General features: G+C 37.4%; 3 protein-coding genes across 3 annotated transcripts; all 3 read left to right on the forward strand.

Annotated features, from left to right (window-relative positions):
• Positions 1–573: 573 nt before the first annotated feature.
• TTN7 (Structural maintenance of chromosomes (SMC) family protein) lies at positions 574–10570 on the forward strand. The gene is made up of 30 exons (XM_078979385.1): positions 574–749; positions 2303–2342; positions 2458–2533; positions 2643–2681; positions 2764–2831; positions 2930–3001; positions 3090–3169; positions 3248–3326; positions 3419–3536; positions 3608–3783; positions 3861–4106; positions 4907–5028; positions 5129–5273; positions 5372–5544; positions 5635–5734; positions 5841–5977; positions 6074–6275; positions 6359–6446; positions 6527–6676; positions 6821–6972; positions 7057–7248; positions 7343–7526; positions 7869–7939; positions 8026–8177; positions 8434–8602; positions 9343–9489; positions 9601–9693; positions 9770–9944; positions 10055–10259; positions 10378–10570. The coding sequence occupies exons 2-29, from the start codon at positions 2328–2330 to the stop codon at positions 10243–10245; spliced, it is 3612 nt and encodes a 1203-aa protein (XP_078835511.1). The 5' UTR covers positions 574–749; positions 2303–2327; the 3' UTR covers positions 10246–10259; positions 10378–10570.
• Positions 10571–11678: 1108 nt separating this feature from the next.
• On the forward strand, positions 11679–15313 carry LOC145030936 (putative disease resistance protein RGA3). Its single transcript, XM_078979383.1, has one exon. The coding sequence runs from the start codon at positions 11757–11759 to the stop codon at positions 14934–14936; it is 3180 nt and encodes a 1059-aa protein (XP_078835509.1). The 5' UTR covers positions 11679–11756; the 3' UTR covers positions 14937–15313.
• Positions 15314–19475: 4162 nt separating this feature from the next.
• LOC145029710 (uncharacterized) lies at positions 19476–20081 on the forward strand. The gene has a single exon (XM_078978190.1). The coding sequence runs from the start codon at positions 19476–19478 to the stop codon at positions 20079–20081; it is 606 nt and encodes a 201-aa protein (XP_078834316.1).
• The last annotated feature ends 2637 nt before the right edge of the window (positions 20082–22718 follow it).

Genomic DNA, 22718 nt, shown 5'->3' on the forward strand with positions numbered 1-22718 from the left:
GAAAATTTAAAAAGAAAATGTTAAAGACAGAATAGTTTTTTTATGTTTGGATGGACTAAACTTGCAAGAAAAAAACAAACCAATAGACGGTTCAAGTTAATTTTTGAAAATAGGAACTAAACGTGCGTTTTGACACATGCACGAGGGACGATTTGTGTAATTTACTTTAAATGTTATAACATCGTCTGGTTTTTGGTTTTTGAGACCGGTCCAACTGGACCAGTTGAACCATCAAACTCATAAAACTGTAAAACGATTCGTATGGTTTTCAAAACTTTAGACTAGAGGGAGTAGAGTGCGGTAAGGATGACATGACGCCTATGTGACATATGGAACACCGCCCCCTCTACGCGGTTTCAAACTGCGGCCATTCTTGGGAGCGCTCATCTCTCTCGCTTACCCTTCCTCCCTCTATCTATCTCTCTCTTCTTTCTTTTTGCTCTTTCCATGGTAAAATGAGGGAACGTACCGACCTATTTATTTTTTTGAGCGGGGTGTTGAGAATTGTTACCATAAAGTCAATCCCTAAAAAAGTCATTTTGTTCAAAATAAATCCCAAACAACCTCTAAATACGCGTAGACCTACAGAACTGCGCTCAATTCGGCGAACACCAAAGGGAGGGAAAATAGAAAGAGAAATGGAGCAAGCGACTCGCTGAGTCGACACTGTCACTGCTAATACTCCGAAGTGTCTGCGACGGTTACTCGCCGGAACAGTAAGCTTCGAAGAACGTTTTCTCTTTGCTCGAGTAAGTTTGCCTTTTCTCACGCAATTTATTCGTAAACATACAGTTTAATATGATTACTAAATCTAGAGCAAAACTAGGGCAAAATGTATAGTTAGAAGAATTAATTGCTCACCTGTTTGATCCGGATACTCTCAGTCGATTTTTGAGTATTATATGTTTAAACTAGGGCATTTTTGGTTGTATCTGTTAAATTTGGTGCGACACTTTCGCATTGTATAAGGGTTCTCTACATACTTATTTTGTTGTTTGGTCCGTGTTATTCTACATAATTTTTTTCGCACAATTGAACATGGCATTTTAATCGTCTTTGCTAAGTTAAGTGCGTGTTTTTTTCTTCTTGTATGCTTGAAAGAGGTTGCTATTGGCGACGTTGCTGTCTGACGGAAAGGTTACTTATGCAATTTTAATAGTACTGTACGTTTTTTTGGTAGATCCAGGTTATTTAGATAACTTTTTACTACAGAATGTTTGAAGGTTTAGTATCTTTCAATCATTTTTGCTGAATGAAGTGCAAATATATGTCTTATGTAGCGAGGGTTTACATGGTAGTGTTTGTGATTTGATTCAGGATGTTTACGAACTTCTGAGTACAAAATTTTTGCCATTATGGTAGTTTTTTAGATGATCTTTTGCAAAATTTAGTATGAATTGAGTCCGAAAGTTGGATGCTATGTAATCCAATTCTTCTACATAGTTTTGCTCTGTGCTTGATTTGGTATCCTGAAGAACTTGAAGCTGAAATGAAAACATATTGAATTTGACTGGTTGCTATTGTTTGATAATATCACACATAGACATCGAGATTTGTTCATACCCTCATTCATGCTTTGAGGGCCGGCCTTACCTTGTTCATAACTAAGTTAGGGCTTAGGGCCCCTAATTCTAAAAGGGCCTACTTACCACTAGATACTTTAGCAGATCTCGATTCTTTCTTCTCCTTTCATAGTCACGCAGACCACAAAAATCATCAGCCAAAATTGAAAGTCTCGATTCTTACAAGTGAGCGACAGTTCTTCTTCCTTCTCATTTTCTGATAATCGATTCTTGAAAACCGATTCTGAATAATACCTATTGTTCTTCACTTCCTTTTCTTCTATTCCTTCTCCATTCTCTGAAAAATACCTTCGGCTTCTCAATCTGATTCTTTCTCTGTCCTCTGATTCTCCATTGTTGACTGTTCAAACTTTAGAAGACTCAAACTTCAAGGCTGTCAAGAAGACAAGAACTGAAACAGTATGTGCGATGTTTCCACTTTCCAGTTTTGAGTAATTGAGTTTTCCATTAATTATAAGATTATTAATTAGGATTCATAGCCGATTTTAGGGTTAATTTTCTTTATAAAATTATCCATTGTCCATTGATTACAAATATAGAATCAGCGAATTTGAATTTTTCATTATCTTCTATTCTCAATCTCAAGGCTGTCATTGTCAAAAACTCACTGTGTCAAGCAGGCACTTCCAGTTTACTTCTTGCTTCCACTATTAGGCTGTGTTTTTATATTAGTTATGTTTTTTTTACACTGATGCACTTTTCAATATGATTATGTGTAGGTTCAAACAAGCTAGGTTTATCAAAATGTACATAAAGCAGGTAATTGTCCATTTGTTCTAGATCCTTTGACCTCTTTTGGTTTTCCTCTTTCTTGACTTATTCTTTCCGCTTTTCTCATCTTGATTTTGACATTTGTGTGTGGGTTCTACTGAAGGTCATCATCGAAGGGTTTAAGAGCTACAAAGAACAAGTTGCAACTGATGATTTCAGTCCAAAAGTTAACTGTGTTGGTAATGATATTCATTCATTTTTTCTGTTATGCTTATTTGCTGTGCATTCATATTTATCTTTACTTCTTATGCTCATAAGTCATAAATACTGTTTGTTCATATATTGCAGTTGGTGCGAATGGATCTGGCAAATCAAACTTCTTTTCAGGTATGTGTAGCATGATATTTCAATCATCTAATTTCTAACTAATTGAGAATTACATCCTAACTTACTTAATTTATTCCTGAAGCAATTCGTTTTGTGATAAGCGACCTCTTTCATAACCTACGTAATGAAGATAAACACGCCTTCCTCCATGTATGCTCCTTGTTTATGTCTCCATGACCTATCAATTAATCATATATTAGTTGGTTTTTGATACATTAATCACCACTTTTTATATGAACATTTCTCAGGAAGGAGCAGGACACCAAGTTCTCTCAGCTTTTGTTGAGATTGTATTTGATAACTCTGACAATCGCATCCCAGTAAATCTTCATCACCTACTTATGAACTTAATAAAACATTTTCCCTAATTTCTATTTTGGTTGCTGAATTCTTTTCTACCACTTAAAGGTTGATAAAGAGGAGGTGCATCTACGAAGAACAATCGGGACAAAAAAGGATGAATATTTTCTTGATGGGAAGCATATCACGTGAGTACCACAATATGAATAATAATCTTTCCACTTCTACCCTTAATATTAATAAGTGCTTAAACAACAAAATTGCAGGAAAACTGAAGTTATGAATCTTCTAGAAAGTGCAGGGTTCTCCCGTTCCAATCCATATTATGTTGTGCAACAGGGGAAGGTAGGAAATAATATGGCATCTCCTTTGTTTGATTTTGATGTGTATATAATTAAGCTTGTTGATAATAAATAATTCCCATGAGTTTATTGTAGATTGCATCATTGACTTTGATGAAAGATGCTGAACGACTTGATCTACTGAAGGAAATTGGTGGAACCCGAGTTTATGAAGAGAGAAGGCGTGAAAGCTTGAAAATCATGCAAGAAACTGGCAAGTTATTGTTTTGAATTTTATACTTTTCATATACCAGATGCTTTTTCTTGAATTTTGTATATAATCAGGAAACAAGAGAAACCAGATAATTCAAGTTGTGCAATACTTGGATGAGAGATTAAGAGAGCTGGATGAAGAGAAAGCAGAGTTGAAAAAGTATCAACAGCTTGATAAACAGAGGAAGTCTCTAGAATACACCATTTATGATAAAGAACTTAATGATGCACGAAAGGAATTGGTTGAGGTAAATCCTTTTCTTTTCTTTTCTTTCTTATTTTATTTGGATTTGTAGTTGTATAAAAATGTCTCATTTGATGCCAGGTGGATGAGGAGAGAAATGCTATATCTGAGGAGTTAGTTAGGAAGTATAATGCATCTGTAGAAGAAGAGGAAGAAGTAAAGAAATTAGACAAGTCATTTAAAGATTTGACCAGAGAAGTTCAGGGTTTGACTAGAGAGAAACAGACAATAGAGAAACAACGAACAATAGCTGTTAAAAAGCACACTGAGGTTGAGCTTGATGTGAAAGACCTTGAAGAGAAAATCATTGGGAGTAGTAAAGCAAAGGTATTATTTTAGCTTCATAAACACTTCACATAGATTATAGGGCTAAATTCAAAAAATAGCAAAGTACTTTGATTTATTTGTGGATTATAGCATCTTATGCTCATTTATTTCTATTAAAGGATTGATTTTTTATTCTTACTAATGCGATGTTCTTTAAAATCTACCCAATTATAGCCTTCTACTTTCAATCTTTTTCTTATTATGACAACTGAGTTTAAGAAATATACTCAATTATAGCAGTAAAAAAGGCTTCTCATATGGATGAAATTCTTATAATTGGGTAGATTTTTCAAAATACAATGCTGTAATAGGAAAAGATTAAGTATGATGTTAATGTTAATATGTTATAATAAACAGATCAATGAAATTACATTGCAATTTCTTGCATTTCATTGGAGATTAAAAGAAAAAGAGATAGTATGTGTTATAGCAGTCTACTTCTAGTTCTTTCTATTACAGCAGAGTAACTTTTTATTTATTTATTTATTAAAAAGGCATTGTTCTTTGGATAATCTACCTAATTGTAGCATTGTACATCCAATTTGTTTCTTATTAGGGCATTATAATAAATAAATAATTGAAAGTACATCTCTATTTCTTGCATTTAACCCTAAAGTAAAGAAATAAGAACAATGCGAATAGAGACCTATCTCATCATAAAAGTCACTTTTGTAAAGTCAATATCTTAAGTAGTTTAAATCACTTCACATATAATTTTATACAAAATTCAAGGATGTGGAAGAACTTGTGGATATTTCAGGAAGCTGTTCTACTTTTTTAATATAAAATTTTACGTGTAGGATGAAGCTGGAAAGCAGCTCGAGGTTCTTCAGAGAGAAATCAAGGAATCCACATCAGAGTTAAACAAAACCAAACCTTTATATGACAAACAAGTTAAAGCAGAAGAGGACATCACCAAAGAGTATTTCTTCATACTTTCCTTTTTTCTGTTTGACTTTTTAGTGTTTCTTCTTAATTTCTCTCTTGACTTTTTTTTTGGTCTTGATATGTTTCTATGACAGAATTATGAAAAAAGAAAAGCAGCTGAGTGTACTCTATCAGAAACAAGGTCGTGCAACACAATTTCGTTCTAAAGCTGCACGTGATGAGTGGCTACAAAAAGATATTGATAAGTATAACAAGGTTTTGTCCTCAAATGAGAAGCAGGTAATCATTACATTACATATATATACATATACATGAATGGAAATAATGTTTGTGAGATCTTAACCATAAACCGGTTTCCTTTTGTAATATTATAATAGGAGAATCTACTGAATGATGAAATCAGTAAACTTGAGAGAGATATGGAAGCACAAGAAGACCATGTCCAAAATCGTCAAAAGGAGATAAATGCTTTAGAAGCTCGAATATCTAGTTATCGCAAAGGTTTCAATAAACATAAGTCAAAAAGAGATGAGCTTCATGATAAACGAAAGTATATCTTTGTTCCTTTTTATTTTTGTTTGGAGTATAACAGTATTTCATTTTAAATGTATCAGATGCTGATTTTTTTAAACCTTTTTAGGGCTTTATGGGGGACAGAAAATGAAATTACAGCTGAAATCGAACGTCTTAAATCAGAAGTTGTGAAAGCAGAAAAAGCCTTGGATCATGCTACTCCTGGGGTATGTTAATACTTAATATTATTGAATGTATATTTGCTTCTAGAAGATTTGAATGTTGTCATATTCATGAAAGTGAATTAATTTTTTTTAATCTTAAAAATAACAGGATATAAGGAGGGGAATCAGTACAGTTAGAAGAATCTGCAGAGAGTACAGCATTACAGGAGTGTTTGGTTCACTTATCGAGTTGCTTGAATGTGATGAAAATTTATTCACAGCTGTTGAAGTTACTGCTGGAAACAGGTTTTCACAAAGTCTTTTCTTTTCTAGACACTTGTCTTTCTAAAATTTCTTGCTTATATATAAACTTGTATTCTTATTTTTATTTTTTCTATGCAGCTTATTCCATGTGGTGGTTGAAAATGATGACATTTCAACACAAGTAATTCGACACCTTAATGCAGAGAAAGGTGGTAGAGTTACATTTATACCCCTTAATCGTGTCAAAGCTCCTCATGTCACTTACCCAAAAACTTCTGATGTGATTCCTCTTCTCAAGAAATTAAAATATTCTCCCAATTATGAGCAGGCATTCTCTCAGGTTAGCAGTTTCCCATGTTTCCTTTTCTGTTTTTCATGCTGTGATAATAATATTAGTTTTTTATTTTTTTATTTATTTTTCAGGTGTTTGCTAGAACAGTGATTTGTAGAGATTTGGATGTTGCTACTCGTGTTGCACGTACTGATGGTTTGGACTGCATTACTGTTGAAGGTTTTGTTTTATCCTTTTTTTGTTTTTTGCTTTTCTTTTTTCATTTATATATTTCTGTTAATTTTTTTAATTTGTTACAGGTGATCAAGTTAGCAAAAAGGGTGGTATGACAGGTGGATTTTATGATAAAAGGCGTTCAAAGCTTAAGTTTATGAACCTCATTCGACAAAATGCCTTGTCAATTACTGAAAAGGAAAATGAACTCCAAAATGTCAGATCAGAACTTCAAGATATCCTTTTTCTTTTTCATTTTAATATATATATTCTCAAGCAAGGTGTCTTTAGTGGACATTTTTTTCTAGGGCTGTTTTTGATGATGAGTATGAGGGCATTTATGTCTTTTGTACAGTGTGATGACTTGACTCTCTCCTTACTTATAGACAAGGAAATCAATGCATTAGTTGCTGAGCAGCAGAAAGATGATGCTGAGCTGGCACATGAGAAATCAGAAGTGGAACAGCTTAAACAAGAAGTTGCTAATGCTAAGAAGCACAGCCTTAACATCTCTAAAGCTCTTGAAAAGAAGGTTTCCTCATTTCTTCCATTGCTAAGCTTCATGAGTTATTTCAATCTTTTTGTTCTTTTTTAACTTTTTTTGATTGAATTTCAGAGGAAGTTGCTTGCAAATGTGGAGACTCAAATCGAGCAAGTGAAAAATAATATTGAAATGAAAAGAGATGAAATGAGAACAGAACTTGTTGATCATTTAAGCCCAGAGGAAAAGACTCTGCTCTCACGTTTGAATCCTGAAATAGCAGAACTTAAAGAAAGGCTTGTAGCCAGTAGAGCTACCCGAGTAGAGGTTTGCTAATATAATAGTTTTTGCTTGGAGTTATTTAAAAAAATAATTAATATATATATTTTTTTATAATATATATATTTTTATGGATTGGTAGATTGAAACAAGAAAAGCAGAGCTTGAGACGAATCTATCAACAAATCTTGTTAGAAGGAGACAAGAACTGGAGGCAGTTCAACAGTCTCAAGAAGCTGATAATTTAAATGGTGAAGTTGATGCAAAGAAGCAGGAGCTTCTAGAGGCAAAAATGGCTGTTGAAGAAGTGAAAAAACAGCTCAAAAGTAACCACTCTTAGTCTGTTTCTCGCATATAAAAGAAAGTAAAATGCTGTAATAGAAAGAAATGGAAGTTGAATGCTATATATATATATATATATATAATGTGCATATAAATCTAAGTACATTGCTATTTCTCGCATTTAGCTCAAATGAAGAGCAAATGTGAAAAAAGTTGGGACTCCATGGAAAAAAACCTCCTTCCCTTGACTTTCTCTATTAAGTCCTATCTTAATTAAGTCGTGTCTCCAATAAAGTCTACTAAGTAAAAAAGAAAGTAATTAACAATATGATTGGTTTCCTTGTCTAAGCATTATATTCTATTGTATTCTTTTCAAATATCAACAGGAGTTTCTGAAAGCATAGATGATCGCAACAAGGAACTCAAGAAAATCAACAAGAAGAAGGCTGATTCAAAGGTAATTTATAATGAAAGATTGCAGATATATATGTTTTGTGATTTTCAACTGTTCTCTGGTAATAATACATTTTCTTTTAAGTGTAGGGTCGTTTGGAGGAGTATGAAAAGACACGCCAAAATGAAGATAAAAGAGCAGAACAACTTATTAGTAGAAAAAACATTTTGCTTGCAAAACAAGAAGAGTTCAACAAGAAAATCAGAGAACTGGGTCCTTTATCATCAGATGCCTTTGAAATGTAATGTACTCCTCTCTTCACCATCTTATTTAAAGTAACTAAACTTCTAGGGCTGTTTTTGACTGAGGATGAGGAGGGTATTTACGTCCTTTACTCGGACCAGATACCAATACCAGTCCTAGTCTAAAGCATGGCAAATGTGGATATTGAAGTGACAGTTTTTTTTTTTTTTTTTTTTTTATAGTAATCTGTAAATTAAGGTGGTTTCTATTTTTGTGTTTTTAACATGGTGAAAATACATTACATTACATTACAGGCACAAGAAGAAGAGCATAAAGGAACTATATAAAATGCTGCACAAGTGCAATGAGCAGTTAAAGCAGTTTAGTCATGTAAACAAGAAAGCACTCGATCAATATGCAAACTTTACAGATCAAAGAGAAGAACTTCAGAAACGACAACAAGAGCTTGATGCTGGTGATGAGGTAGTTAATCATTTCCCTCCCTCACTTTGACTTAATGGATTGGACCTAATGGGCAAAATAGTCATTTATGCACATTCAGACAGTTTGTTCTGTCAGAAAAAGAAACAGACTTTGTTCATACAACACTTGAAGGCTGTTTTTTTTCCTCCCCATTAAGTCTTGTATAGGTAAAGTGACTGAATGGGTAAAGATGTCTTGTCTAGATATTGTGATTTATATATCAATTCTGTTTCTTTTCTAGATAGACTAAATTGTCTGAATGAGACTAAGTGACCATTTTATCTTTACATTTCATAAAACAAATTTCACAAAGTCTGTTAATTTTGTTCAAGTTTATCAATTTTACTGTGAAAGGAAGTGAAGATATCTAAAGAGTTACTGTCTTAATATATTAAGCCAGATTTTTTTTTTTGCCTTAACTCATTAAGTTATTTTATTTAAGATTATGTAAAAAAGAAAGTCATATATAGTTGTCCAGATTCAATGCATAAGTGTATTGAGCTCATTAAGTGAAAAAGAAACAAGCCCCATAATGAAAAAAAAAAGAAACAAGCCCTTAATGGTAAACTAGATATGTTTTTCTTCGACATAATAATACAAACAGAGCAAAGAAAGCGAGGAAAACAAGGTTTCCCTGTTAAGTCCTGCCATTTTACATATTTGCCTTCATATTGTTTCCTTCTATTTTCACAAGTAGCATAATAATTTAAATATATTTAACAATGTGTTTTGTGTATCAGAAAATCAAAGAACTTATATCAGTGCTGGACCAACGTAAGGACGAATCTATAGAGCGGACATTTAAAGGTGTGGCTAAACATTTTCGAGAAGTATTTTCTGAACTTGTCCAAGGTGGTCATGGGATTTTGATCATGATGAAGAAGAAGGTTGCTTTGCTTTTTTATTATATGTTTTTTGTCATACAACTTATAAATTTCTTCCATTTTTTCAAACTTCTAACTTCTTTCATTTTCATTTTTTATAAAAAAAAAAAACAGGACGGTGATCCTGTTGATAATGACTATGATGAGGATGGGCCTCTACCTGATAGAGAGGGACGCGTTGAAAAATACATTGGAGTGAAAGTGAAGGTATGTATGTGTATATCATTTAGATGATAATTGATTGTTATTTGGGATTAATATAATATAATATTTGATATTTCAGGTTTCTTTCACTGGACAAGGTGACACACAGTCCATGAAGCAGTTATCTGGAGGCCAAAAAACCGTGGTAGCGTTAGCTCTCATATTTGCCATACAACGATGCGATCCTGCTCCTTTTTACCTCTTTGATGAAATCGATGCTGCACTTGACCCTCAATACCGAACAGCAGTCGGAAGTAATAAACCTATCCCTCTCTCATACTTCAGATTGAGGGCATTTACGTCTTTTTGCAAATATAGCAAGTATATTGTTGAAGGAGTTGACGATTTGTTTGTTTGTTTGTAGATATGGTTCGGCGTTTGGCTGATATGGCAAACACACAGTTCATTACAACAACGTTTAGGTCCGAACTGGTGAAAGTTGCTGACAAGATTTATGGTGTCACGCATAAAAACCGTGTTAGTCGTGTAAATGTTGTCACCATGGAAGAGGCCTTGGATTTCATCGAGCATGATCAATCCCATAATGCTGAATGAGCTAGCTGTAAATGGTATATATTATGTTGAATTAGAAATACAATTTCTGAAATTAGAAACAGTTTTTCTTTTTCAAGTAAAATAGGGAGTTAAGTTGACTTTAAAACTAATTTTTGGTTTATTTTGGTGCAGTAACTAATGGAAGAAAGGGTGTAGGAGGATTTGGTTTGGTATTATGTATAAAGCCAGTATTGCATTGTTAACAACCCTTATTTGATCTTTTTAGTATTGTTGTGATGGTAGAATTGATTAAACTTTGGTCCATGTTTGTGTTTAATTGGAACTAAATTTGTAGAAACTAAGCACGATAGACATCATACTTTAATCTCTTCCTCTACTATTGTTATGGCATTGCTACATCATCGCCATATGGCCGACTTGGCGCCACCCTAGAACCAGAGATGCATGTGGCCTAAAATGTCTGGTCTGGTCAAAATGATTTTTCAAACTAAAAAACTAAGACTGGAATTAACATATTGATTGGTTGATTTCTTAAAGAAAATTTCCAGTTTAAATAGTCATCATGAAAGCTTTAGATACCAATACTATTTAGAATTAATTTCTGTTATATCTTATACGACTAGATGACTCTTGCAAACAAGTATGAAGTATAACGTAAAAGCCACCATGGACATTTGAAAGATCTATTGAGGCGTGTGTCTGCAGCTAGTATTATGCACTATACCCTTTTGTTAAAAAAAATGAAGATATCTCGATGCTATATACCCTTTTGTTAAAAGAATGAAGATATCTTGTTACTATATACCCTTTTGTTAAAAAAATGAAGATATCTGATTATTTGATACTAATTCAAGCATATTATAAACAAATATAATTGAACACATATAAACATAAACAAACATATAATATAAATATATAATATACTTATGTAATCAAATATAATTAATCATATATAAACATAAAAGAAACTAATATGAACGAACATAAACAAATTGGAATATTAGGAATTAGAAAATTGGAACGTTGGAATTAGAAGAGTGAGAGTCTGCCTTCCTCAATCTTGTACCGACACAATTTTGTTGTGTATTATAAACATATACATGTGGCATTCCTTGTGACATGAATGATGGATTAGCGAATGAGATTTATTTGACATGACAGACTGGTTAGGCAGCTCCGTAGAAGGATTGTCGCGGCGCTACTAAGGAAGGAGCGTAGTGAGTTTGGAAGTAAATCCTTGGGTCTCTCTCTCTCTCTCTAAATTTAAGCTAAGGGCGTAATTGTTAACTAACTATAAAATTCTGTGGATGGATAACAAAATATGCCCTCATTTATTTTTTTCCTTCTTTTTTTATCAGATATTCTTTTAGTTATCCATAGAGAATTTAATGGCTAGAAAGAGAAACAATAATTCTTATATATGGATAACTTTTATTCCTAACTATATATAGGATTCCCCTGATTTCTGTGACCTTATATTTCACTCTCACCCTCTCTCTTTCTATCTTTCCTCTCTCAAACACACATACACACACCATTGAAATTTGAAAATGGCCGACACTTTAGTTACTGTTGCTGCTGAGGCGATCCTGAAAAAGGTAGCTTCCATAGCTGCCAATGAAATCGCCCTTGCTTGGGGTTACAAAGAGAAATTGTACGCACTTGAAGGGACCTTGAAAATGATTCGTGCCAAGTTACAGGATGCCGAGAATCAGAAAGGTCAAAAACAGAGTGTCATGGAGTGGCTGAAACAGCTAAAAGATGTGGTTGCTGAAGCTGATGATGTGGTGGATGAGTTTCACTACGAAATGCTTAGGCGTGAGGTAAAGAAGCGAGATCGGGTGGGAACAAAGGTACCCTCACTCCCAAGCTTGAAAAATCTTTTCTTTCGTAGCGAAATGGGTCATAAAATCAAAAACATTAATGAAAATTTGTCTCAAATCAATAAACAAGCAAACGAGTTGGGACTACAAAATGAACAGCCTGGCCCTGTTGTTCGTTATCGTCCATACCCGGAGACAATTCCAAATTTAGGCGAAATCAAAATTTTTGGGAGGGAAGAGGATGAAGAGCGCATCATACACCTTTTAACCGAGTCAAAAAAAGAAGAAAAACTTACGATTGTTCCTATTGTGGGAATGGGCGGGATAGGGAAGACCACTTTGGCTAAGTCCGTCTTCAATAATCCAAAAATCCAGCAACATTTTGATGTGAAATCTTGGTTGTGTGTGTCTGTTAAGGTTGACATCAACACACTTCTGGCAAAGATCTATGAATCTGTTGTAGGAGAGAAACCTAAGTCGGAAACAATGGCTAATTTAGTTCAAGATCTTGAAAAGAAGTTAGGAGCAAAAAGGTATTTGCTAGTCCTGGATGACGTTTGGAACGAAGAGAGATTATATTGGGAAGATTTTAGTAGTGTTATGATAAATGTGAAGTCACAAACTGGAAGTAGCATTCTTGTCACTACCAGGAAACTTGACATCGGAACTAAGGCTATGGCAATGGATTCATGTCCTTTAAAAGGTCTTTCTAATAATCATTGTTGGTACATCTTTAAAGAGAGAGCCTTTCTAGCGGGACAATCACCACAACCTGAATTGGAGGAGATAGGGCGTGATATTATCAAAAAGTGTCGTGGTTTGCCGTTGCTATTAAATGTAATAGGAGGTATGTTGCAAAATTACAGTGACCCTGAGAAGTGGTTGGCCATCAAAAATAGCAAAGTTTGGGATCTAGAAGATGAAAGGGAGAGAGTTCAAAAGAGTTTGGAACTGAGCTTTGATAATCTCCCCAATTCTATGGCCAAGCAATGCTTCACATATTGTTCCATCTTTGAAAAAGATACACTCATGGAAAGGGAAGAACTGGTTCAACTTTGGATGGCTTTAGGGTTGGTTCAAGCGGATGAGGAAAGAAACAAGGAGATGGAGGATGTGGGGAATGATATTTTTCAAATTTTGGTAAACAATTCGTTGTTTGAAGATGTTAAAAAGGATGAGTATGGTCACATCATCAATTATGGTAGCATGCATGATCTGGTGCATGATCTTTCATTATCACTTTCAAAACATGATAGCTTATGTCTGGTGGATGCAACAAATGATGACATTGCATGTATCCCTCAGGCTAAACATCTTGCTTTTTACCAAGAAGAGAATGAGGATGATGAATTCAACACCAAGGTTTCTATGTTCATTGAAAAGAATACAATGGCTAGAAGTTTGCATACATTGTTCATCAAAGGTGAAGTTGAGAAGAAATTTTCATTTCAACGATTAAAGTGCATACGCATCCTAAAACTCAACGGATATGGTATTAAGAAGTTAGACGATTCAATTGGAGGGTTGGTGCATCTCAGGTATCTTAAATTGTCATCTACGCCTATCCGTGTTCTTCCTGAATCGATTGGTAAATTATACCACTTGCAAACTCTGAAGTTGCAAAATTGCTATCATCTTAACAAGTTTCCAGAATCCATGAAAAATTTGATAAGCCTAAGATTTTGTAAATCTGAAGAAAGCATTCCCAACAATATCGTGGGGCAATTGACTTCTCTTCGAACATTAATGCCTAATTCCTTGGGCATGCTTAGAAATGATGGACACGGTATTAAAGAGCTAAGCCGGTTAAAACACCTCAGTGGAAAGCTCTGTATTTCCAATCTAGAAAATATTAGTAGCAAACAGGATGCAGTCATGGCAGATTTATCTGGAAAAAAAATTTTGAACGAGATTGACTTTAATTGGAGTACAAATTATGGAGTTGACCACAGAAACGACAAGGAAGTATTGGGAGGCTTGCAACCCCCTGGAGGTGTGAAAATATTGAGAATTAGAAGATTTTCTGGTGATAATTTTCCAGAATGGGTAATGAAGATGGCAATCAATATCCATGGGAAAGAGACTCCCCTTGACAAGCTGGTGGATATCACATTATCTGGATGTTGGAGATGCCTCTCTCTTCCGATGCTTGAACACCTACCACATCTTCGGGATCTTAAGTTGGAGAAAATGGACAGCTTGACATGTTTAAGGAGTTCCAATGTTACTGGATCAACGAAGCCTTTGTCTCCATCGTTGCGATCGCTCCGACTATATAATATGAAAAGACTGGAAAAGTGGATAGATGGAGCACCCAACAGCTCAAAAATGATATCCCCTGTCCTCCAGAGCTTCGTCATTCGTCATTGCCCAAAGATTATTCTCTTAGATGAATGCCATCCCCACCCTCTTGTTTCCTTAGAGATATTGGGCTGCAATGGTCTGGTCTCCATTAACAGCATACAAGGCCTCACATCTCTTGAATCTTTAGAAATTTCCTACTGCCAGAGTCTTTTAGAAATATCCAATTTGCCCAACCAGTGTCATTCTTTGAAGACTTTGCAAATTACCGATTGCTACAAACTTACTTCCCTACCTCGTGAAATGTTTGACTGTTTTGAGTTCTTAAATGATTTGACACTTGGTCCGTTCTCGAAGGAGCTGGATTCTTTCCCGAGTCTCCAAGGCATCCAAAAGTTAAGGAACCACCTTCACTCATTGGAATTGAGAGGTTGGGATCATTGGGACTCAATGCCAGAAGAAATACAACACCTCACTTCACTCACTTCACTGACAGTGTTCACCATAAGTGGATTTGGAATGCGAGAACTGCCCATGTGGTCATCTATCCGACATTTGAGGTTGCAAAGGGGGCTAAATAAAGAAACAGTTAGACGGGGAGGATAGCCGGAAGCAACTCATGTGATAGGCCCCCAATCCGTCAAGTTTACACTCGTAAGAAGAAGAAGAAGCCCATGGGTGGCAGCCCAGTAAGGCTGGTCCAGTCCAGTGAAATGCAGGGGACAGACCAAGGGTAATTTGGTCTTAGGAGCTCTTTTTGCTGCAGGTATTTCGTGGGAGACATCCTTAGTGGGAGTGGAATGTTCTCTGTCTTTTCATGGCTGCTATTTGTCCTTTTTGTCTTTTCTTTCCAGTATTTATAGGGAGTTTTGTTTTCCGTTTGCATAGGAGAAAATTTGTAATTGCTTAGGCAACTTGGAGAGCACTCACCTCTCGAAAGTGAGATTATCCCTAATTCTATGAAAACTCCAGTTCAATCCAAATCCCATTTTTACTCTTAGATACAACGTTGTAAGAACAGCAGGACGGAGCTTAACAAGTGGTATCAGAGCAATTTCCAATGGGAGGAGCATCAAAGGAAGCAGTGGCTGTCAAGAAGGTAGAGGAACAAGTGGGGGTGATTCAAATCCAGCTCCAATCTCATGGAGTGGATATTCAGGAGCTGAAGCACAGGATGGACGAGATCCTCCATGGTCAGGATGAGATGAGAGACAACATAAACAAGTTGCTGGAACGCAATGGAAACCCAGGTACACCAAACTCTGGTCTTGTTACTCCTTCTAATGAACCCATGAACAAGAACAAAGGACCAGAGGGGTCTGGAACGGGGGGCTCCGGCCACGGGGGTTCTGGCCAAAGTCATGGAGGGTTTAACGCCGGTGGTTCCCAAATCGTTTTTGGATCAATGCCTCCAACCGAGACAGGAAGGGGAAAATATGAATATCGTCATCGGAAAATCGATATGCCGGGTTTTGACGGTTCTGATCCAGACGGGTGGATATTGCAAGCGGAGCGATACTTTACAATCTATCAGCTGAATAATGGGGAGAAACTCGAAGCAGCAATCCTTGCTCTCAGCGGCGACGCCCTAGCCTGGTATCGGTGGTCTCACAATCAACAAGCAGTGGTGACATGGGAGCAAATGAAAACCCTATTCCTCAAGAAATTCCGACCAATATTGGGAGGCAACATCTACGAACAGTGGAACTCGTTGGTTCAAATGACCACCACCGCCGACTACATACGTCGGTACATTGAATTAGCGGCTCCTCTTGAAGGAGTCTCCACCAACGTCGCTATTGCAAGTTTCTTGAAGGGCCTGAAGCCAGAGATCCGCGACGAACTATACATGTGGGCTCCTCAAGACTTGGGCCAAGCGATGGATCTGGCCCAACAAGCAGAACAACGGCTCCGAAACCTCAAGAACAACATAATCGCATCAATTGGAGCTCGTAAGCCCATACCTGGAAGATCCACGAATTCAGGTACCTTCCCCACTTCCATTGCGAACAATTCAAACCCGTTTAGGGCAGCAGAACAAACACAACGACTCACCGAGTCGCAAATCCAAGAGCGGCGAGCCAAGGGGCTGTGTTACAAATGTAATGAGAAATGGAACAAGGGCCACCGTTGCAAAACACAAATTAACGTCATCCTGATTGAAGAATCAGAAGACCCAGGAGACGAAGGTGACATAGTTCAAGAGCGAAGAGAAGACGATCCCGCTACTCTAGATTCAAAGGAAGTGGACGATCTGGTGGAGGTTTCCCTCAATTCGGTAGCGGGGCTCTCCTCTCCAAAGACAATGAAGTTAAGAGGTCAAGTCCTGGGTCAACCGGTGGTGGCTTTGATTGACCCCGGAGCTACCCACAACTTTATCTCCTTAAGTTTGGTAGAAGACCTGGGAATCCCTGTACAAGAGACGGAGCCATATGGGGTCAGGTTGGGAACAGGGGACTGTGAGGAAGGACAGGGCATCTGCAAAGGGGTACTCCTACAGCTCCAGGCAGTCGACATAGTGGAGGAGTCCTTCCTCTTAGATTGGGAAGCTCTGATGTAATATTGGGAATGAAGTGGTTAGAAACACTTGGAACCACCCAGACAAATTGGAGGGAACAATCAATGACATTTGAAGTAGCCGGAAATCCGATTTGCCTAAGGGGGGACCGTTCTCTCGGGAAATCCCTAATCTCCTTAAAAGCCATGGCAAGGGAGTTAAGGAGAAAGGAACCAAGGATATGGGTGGAATTGAATAATGCCGAGTTGGAGCATACGAGCACGCCCCCAATTCCTAAGCTCTTGATGGGGGTCTTGGATCAATTCCAGGGGTTATTCAACGAACCCAAGGGGCTTCCACCAAACCGATCCATCGAACACCAAATCGAGTTAAGGGAGGGAACCTTACCGGTTAGCGTGAGACCCTACCGGTATCCACATTTTCAGAAGAACGAGATCGAAAAGATGATACAGGAAATGCTCCGGGCAGAAATAATTCAGACCAGCACAAGCCCTTACTCAAGCCCTGTTATCCTTGTCAAAAAGAAAGACGGGTCTTGGAGGTTCTGCGTGGACTATCGGGCGTTGAACCGGGCCACCATACCTGATAAGTTCCCAATTCCGGTGATAGATGAGCTTCTGGATGAGTTGCATGGGTCCTCTATCTTCAGCAAGTTAGATCTTGGATCCGGGTATCATCAAATTCGAGTCCGTGCTATCGACGTGCACAAAACCGCTTTTAGAACGCACGACGGACATTACGAGTTCAAGGTAATGCCCTTCGGACTTACTAACGCTCCTGCGACCTTCCAGGCGTTGATGAATGATATTTTTCGTCCATTCTTGCGGAAATTCATACTGGTATTCTTTGATGATATACTAGTTTATAGTCCCAATGACGAACTACATAAGCAGCATTTAACAGCTACCTTTAAAAAACTGGAAGAGCATCAGTTATTCTTGAATCTCAAAAAATGTGAATTTGGAAAATCCAAGCTCTCCTATTTGGGCCATGTTATTTCTAGTGAAGGGGTATCAGCAGAAAACTCGAAGATTGAAGCCATGTTGGATTGGCCTACCCCCAGGAACATAAAGGAATTAAGGGGCTTCCTTGGTCTCACGGGGTATTATCGGAAATTCGTCCGAAATTATGCCCAAATTGCGATTCCCCTGACCGAACAACTGAAGAAAGATCGGTTTGGGTGGGGAAAAGAAGCAGAACAGGCTTTTCAGAACCTTAAAACAGCTATGACAACCTTACCGGTCCTAGCCATGCCCGATTTCCAACAAACTTTTGTTGTCGAGACGGATGCATCGTGGTTCGGGTTAGGGGCGGTGCTATCACAAAGCGATCGACCGGTGGCCTACTACAGCTTCACATTAGGGGTAAGGGCACGGGAGAAATCTATCTACGAAAAAGAACTCATGGCTATTGTGAAAGCAGTCACGAAATGGCAACCCTACCTGTTGGGGCGAAGGTTTGTGGTAAGAACAGACCAGAAAAGTCTGAAATACATCCTAGAGCAACGGGTAATTGGAAATGATTACCAACAATGGGTAACCAAGCTAATGGGATTCAATTTCGAGGTTCAATACCGCACCGGGGCTAGTAACCGAGTGGCTGATGCCCTGTCCCGGCGAGACACCACCATCGTGTGCAACTCCGTTAGCATGACGTTATGGGGAAGTTGGGACAAATTAAAAAAAGAATTAGACCAGGATGTTTTTGTGCAAAAGGTAAAACAAGACTTGGAAGCCAACCCCCAAACCCACAAAGGCTTTGGAGTTTTTTTGTGGGAATTTGTTATATAAGGGACGGCTGGTGATTCCCGCCTCCTCCCCACTGATTCCGGACATTATCTCGACGTTTCATGACTCTCCTATCGGAGGTCACTCGGGAATCAAGAAGACCTTCCAGCGGGCAGCAGCAGAAGTATATTGGGTTGGTATGCGTGAGTCTATATCTGAGTTTGTCCAACGGTGCACCATTTGCCAGCAACATAAAGCCCTCACTTCATCCCCTGCTGGGTTGCTGCAACCCATCCCAATTCCGGAGCAAGTTTGGGACGAAATAACTATGGATTTCGTGGAGGGGCTACCCAAGTCAGGTGGGTGGGATACCATATAGGTCGTAGTGGATCGCCTTAGCAAGTATAGTCACTTCATACCTCTGAAACACCCCTTTTCAGCAGCAACTGTCGCAGGCAAATTCATGACGGAGGTGGTAAAATTACACGGAATGCCCTTGTCCATCATTAGCGACAGGGACAAAATATTCCTAAGCCAATTCTGGAGGGAGCTCTTTAAACTACATGGGGTAGATTTGAAACGCAGCACGGCCTATCACCCTCAATCGGATGGCCAATCTGAAGTGGTGAATCGTTGCCTCGAGACCTATCTTCGTTGCTTTTGCTCGGGAAGACCAAAGCAATGGGCCAAATGGTTGTCATGGGCCGAGTACTGGTACAACAGCTCATACCATTCGGCTACCGGTACTACACCTTTCAAAGCCCTCTATGGACGAGAGCCGCCACCCCTGATCAGATATGAAGGTCAGCAAACGCCAATGGATGCTCTCGACCAGCTGCTGGAAGATCGTGACATCGCCCTTGATGACCTCAAGATGAATCTCATCCGGGCCCAGCAGAGATGCAAGTTCAAGCTAACAGGAAAAGAAAGGATGTGGAATATAAGGTTGATGAATGGGTTTACTTGAAGCTACGGCCATACAGGCAACTAAGTTTGGCTCGTAGGAGGTCGGAAAAGCTGTCGCCCCGTTACTACGGACCTTTTCGGATTCAGCAAAAAATTGGGAAAGTCGCTTATAAACTCGAATTACCCCCCACCACTAGTATTCATCCAACGTTTCATGTTTCACAACTCAAGGCTGCTATAGGAGCTCCAACACAAGCTAGGGAAATTCCACCTCAGCTCAACGAGGACTTAGAGCTGGTGACTCAACCAGAAGAGTTGCGAGGGGTTCGATACAAGAAGAATGGGGGGGCTGAAGACAAAGAAGTCTTAATTAAGTGGGAAGGGCTAACCGAAATGGAAGCGACATGGGAAGATTACTCCAAGGTGAATTTGCAGTTTCCAGGTTTTAACCTTGAGGACAAGGTTGAAGTTTGGGCCGCCGGTGTTGATAGGCCCCCAATCCGTCAAGTTTACACTCGTAAGAAGAAGAAGAAGCCCATGGGTGGCAGCCCAGTAAGGCTGGTCCAGTCCAGTGAAATGCAGGGGACAGACCAAGGGTAATTTGGTCTTAGGAGCTCTTTTTGCTGCAGGTATTTCGTGGGAGACATCCTTAGTGGGAGTGGAATGTTCTCTGTCTTTTCATGGCTGCTATTTGTCCTTTTTGTCTTTTCTTTCCAGTATTTATAGGGAGTTTTGTTTTCCGTTTGCATAGGAGAAAATTTGTAATTGCTTAGGCAACTTGGAGAGCACTCACCTCTCGAAAGTGAGATTATCCCTAATTCTATGAAAACTCCAGTTCAATCCAAATCCCATTTTTACTCTTAGATACAACGTTGTAAGAACAGCAGGACGGAGCTTAACAAAGGGGTTGCAAAGGTGGATAGCCGGAAGCAACTCATGTCACACTAAATTATGGAGAATGTTAATTAATTAGTTATTTAATGTGTTGGTGCATACATATATGTTGGATCGCTCATTCCTCCGCTTGCTCAATAATATACTCTCTTCTCATTTTCTTGTTTAAGTATAAGCCACAAGTACAAAAGATGTCTAGAACTGAAATCCAAACATTTTATAATTTGATACTTAATATCCCAAAATTCTTCTCACTTATAACTTGCAGCTACCGTTGACTTTGAATCGCAATTGATCAACAAATTTTGCAAATTTTAGCTGTGCTTAATATTCTGTCATAATTCATCATTTATCTAATTCATTGCAAGATGGCTCTCGTCCATTGCAACTGATTTGTACTATATAATTTGTTGTTACCCTGTCATGCAATCTTAACAATGATTATATGTCTATTTTATTTGTGTTATTAACCTGGAAAGGTTTCTGCAAGTTAATTAATGCAGCTTTTACTTTTGGTAGTTGTATTGGTCATAAAGCTAAAGTTAAGGACTGGCAGTTAATCTAAAGAACTTGAGGGCTACAGAATAAAATGCAGGGGCTGATCCTATCATGTGCTAAAAGTTGGAGGTGGCTGAGGATAACATAAGTTATTAATAGTTGTTCCCATATCAATCGAGTCATATTCTACTTAGAAGTCAATCCAATTGATTTCGGTTTTCAAGATATGAATCAAGATAATACAAATTAAATTCAATTCCAGTTTGAACCAACTAAATTATAATTCGATTGGATCGGTTTTTACAATTCAGTTTTCAAAAGGCATGACATTTAAAAGAGCATCACATAAATCTCCATATCATTTTAATAACAAGAAACAAATTGTGTTTGGCTAAATCAAATCTGGATGATCCATGTTTTACTACTATAAAATCTACACAAGTCGTTAATCATTCAATAAAATTTCCCAAAAACACTCTCATTCCAAAACAGATATATACAAAAAAAACCAATACAATCAAGAAGTAAACTGTAAACTTGAAAAAAAAATACAAAAATCTACATTTGGTGATCCATACCAACACCAAGAATCAACTGTGCAAGATGAGTCAAATATGGTTCTGCCTGTGCCCTGCTGCTCAATATTGGCCTTAAACTCTCCAGCTCACTACTGAACTCCCTCTCAAATTTCCTGCCAAAAATCACTCCACTCCATCACACATACATACATATATAGTATATACATGCATACATAAATACATAGAAAGAAAAAGAGGTATAGTTTTAAGATCTTACAGGACACATTCGATGACTGTAGACTCATCTGTGGGTGAATTTGGTTTTTTGGAAGACTTTTTTAGCTTTCAAACCTTTAGATTTTCCAAGGAAGATGAATGCAAATCATCAATATCATTATCTATTCAGACATTTTACCCATACATGACTTAATGGTGCCCGAAGTCATGTCTCCATTAAGTAAAAAAGAAATAGTCATAATTTATATACAAGGTTTGTGTTTGTGAATTTGTTCTAATAATAAGTTTTTGGGTGGAATGCAGAAATTTGAGAAACTGAAACTTGTATGCCTTCAGTACGCTTCTGCAACTCAGTGGCTAATGAGCTTCATTGAAGCTCCCTCTGACTAAATTACCATTTTACCCTTACATTCCGAAAAAATTCAAAATATTCGCCAATTTTTAAAATGAAAGAGTACTTACCTCGTTAACCTCATTAAGTCAAAACGAAACATCCCCTTAATGTGGTAAATTACATACTTACATATCAATGTTTCTTTTTAGCCTAACTTTTGACGAGTTTGATCTCATTTAATTTTTCCTTCCATTTACCAAGTGTGTATAATTTTCTCAAATATTTTTTAAACATCATTTATCCAGACACAACTTAAAAAAGAAATAATGCGTAATGAAAATTGTATTAGATTTGCATACTATTCTATTCCTCTATTTTTCATATTGTATTTTGAAATTTAGATATACCAATATCAGAGCATTATGAATAAGGAATGATGAGAACCTTCAGGAGGATTGGTGACAGAAGTGAACATTCCTTGAGGCACTTCTCCATGAAAAAGTCATGATATTGAATCACCTAATTTCATACAAAGATTAGAACCACACACAGGAAAAAATTAACTTACTTTCATTTATTTGTGAAAAATAGAAATGTACTTTTATTTCTTTCTTTTACAAGCATTGTTGTACCATATTTTTCTTCTTATTAGAACATTATATTTATAAAAATCTACCCAACTAGAGAAGTGAAAATTGCTTTGTATTTGTATGACATTGCTATAACTGGGTAGATTTTTCAAAGTACAATGTTGTA

This window comes from Lactuca saligna, chromosome 2 (genome assembly GCF_052625555.1).
Source record: "Lactuca saligna cultivar CGN05327 chromosome 2, ASM5262555v1, whole genome shotgun sequence".
Lineage (NCBI taxonomy): Eukaryota > Viridiplantae > Streptophyta > Magnoliopsida > Asterales > Asteraceae > Lactuca > Lactuca saligna.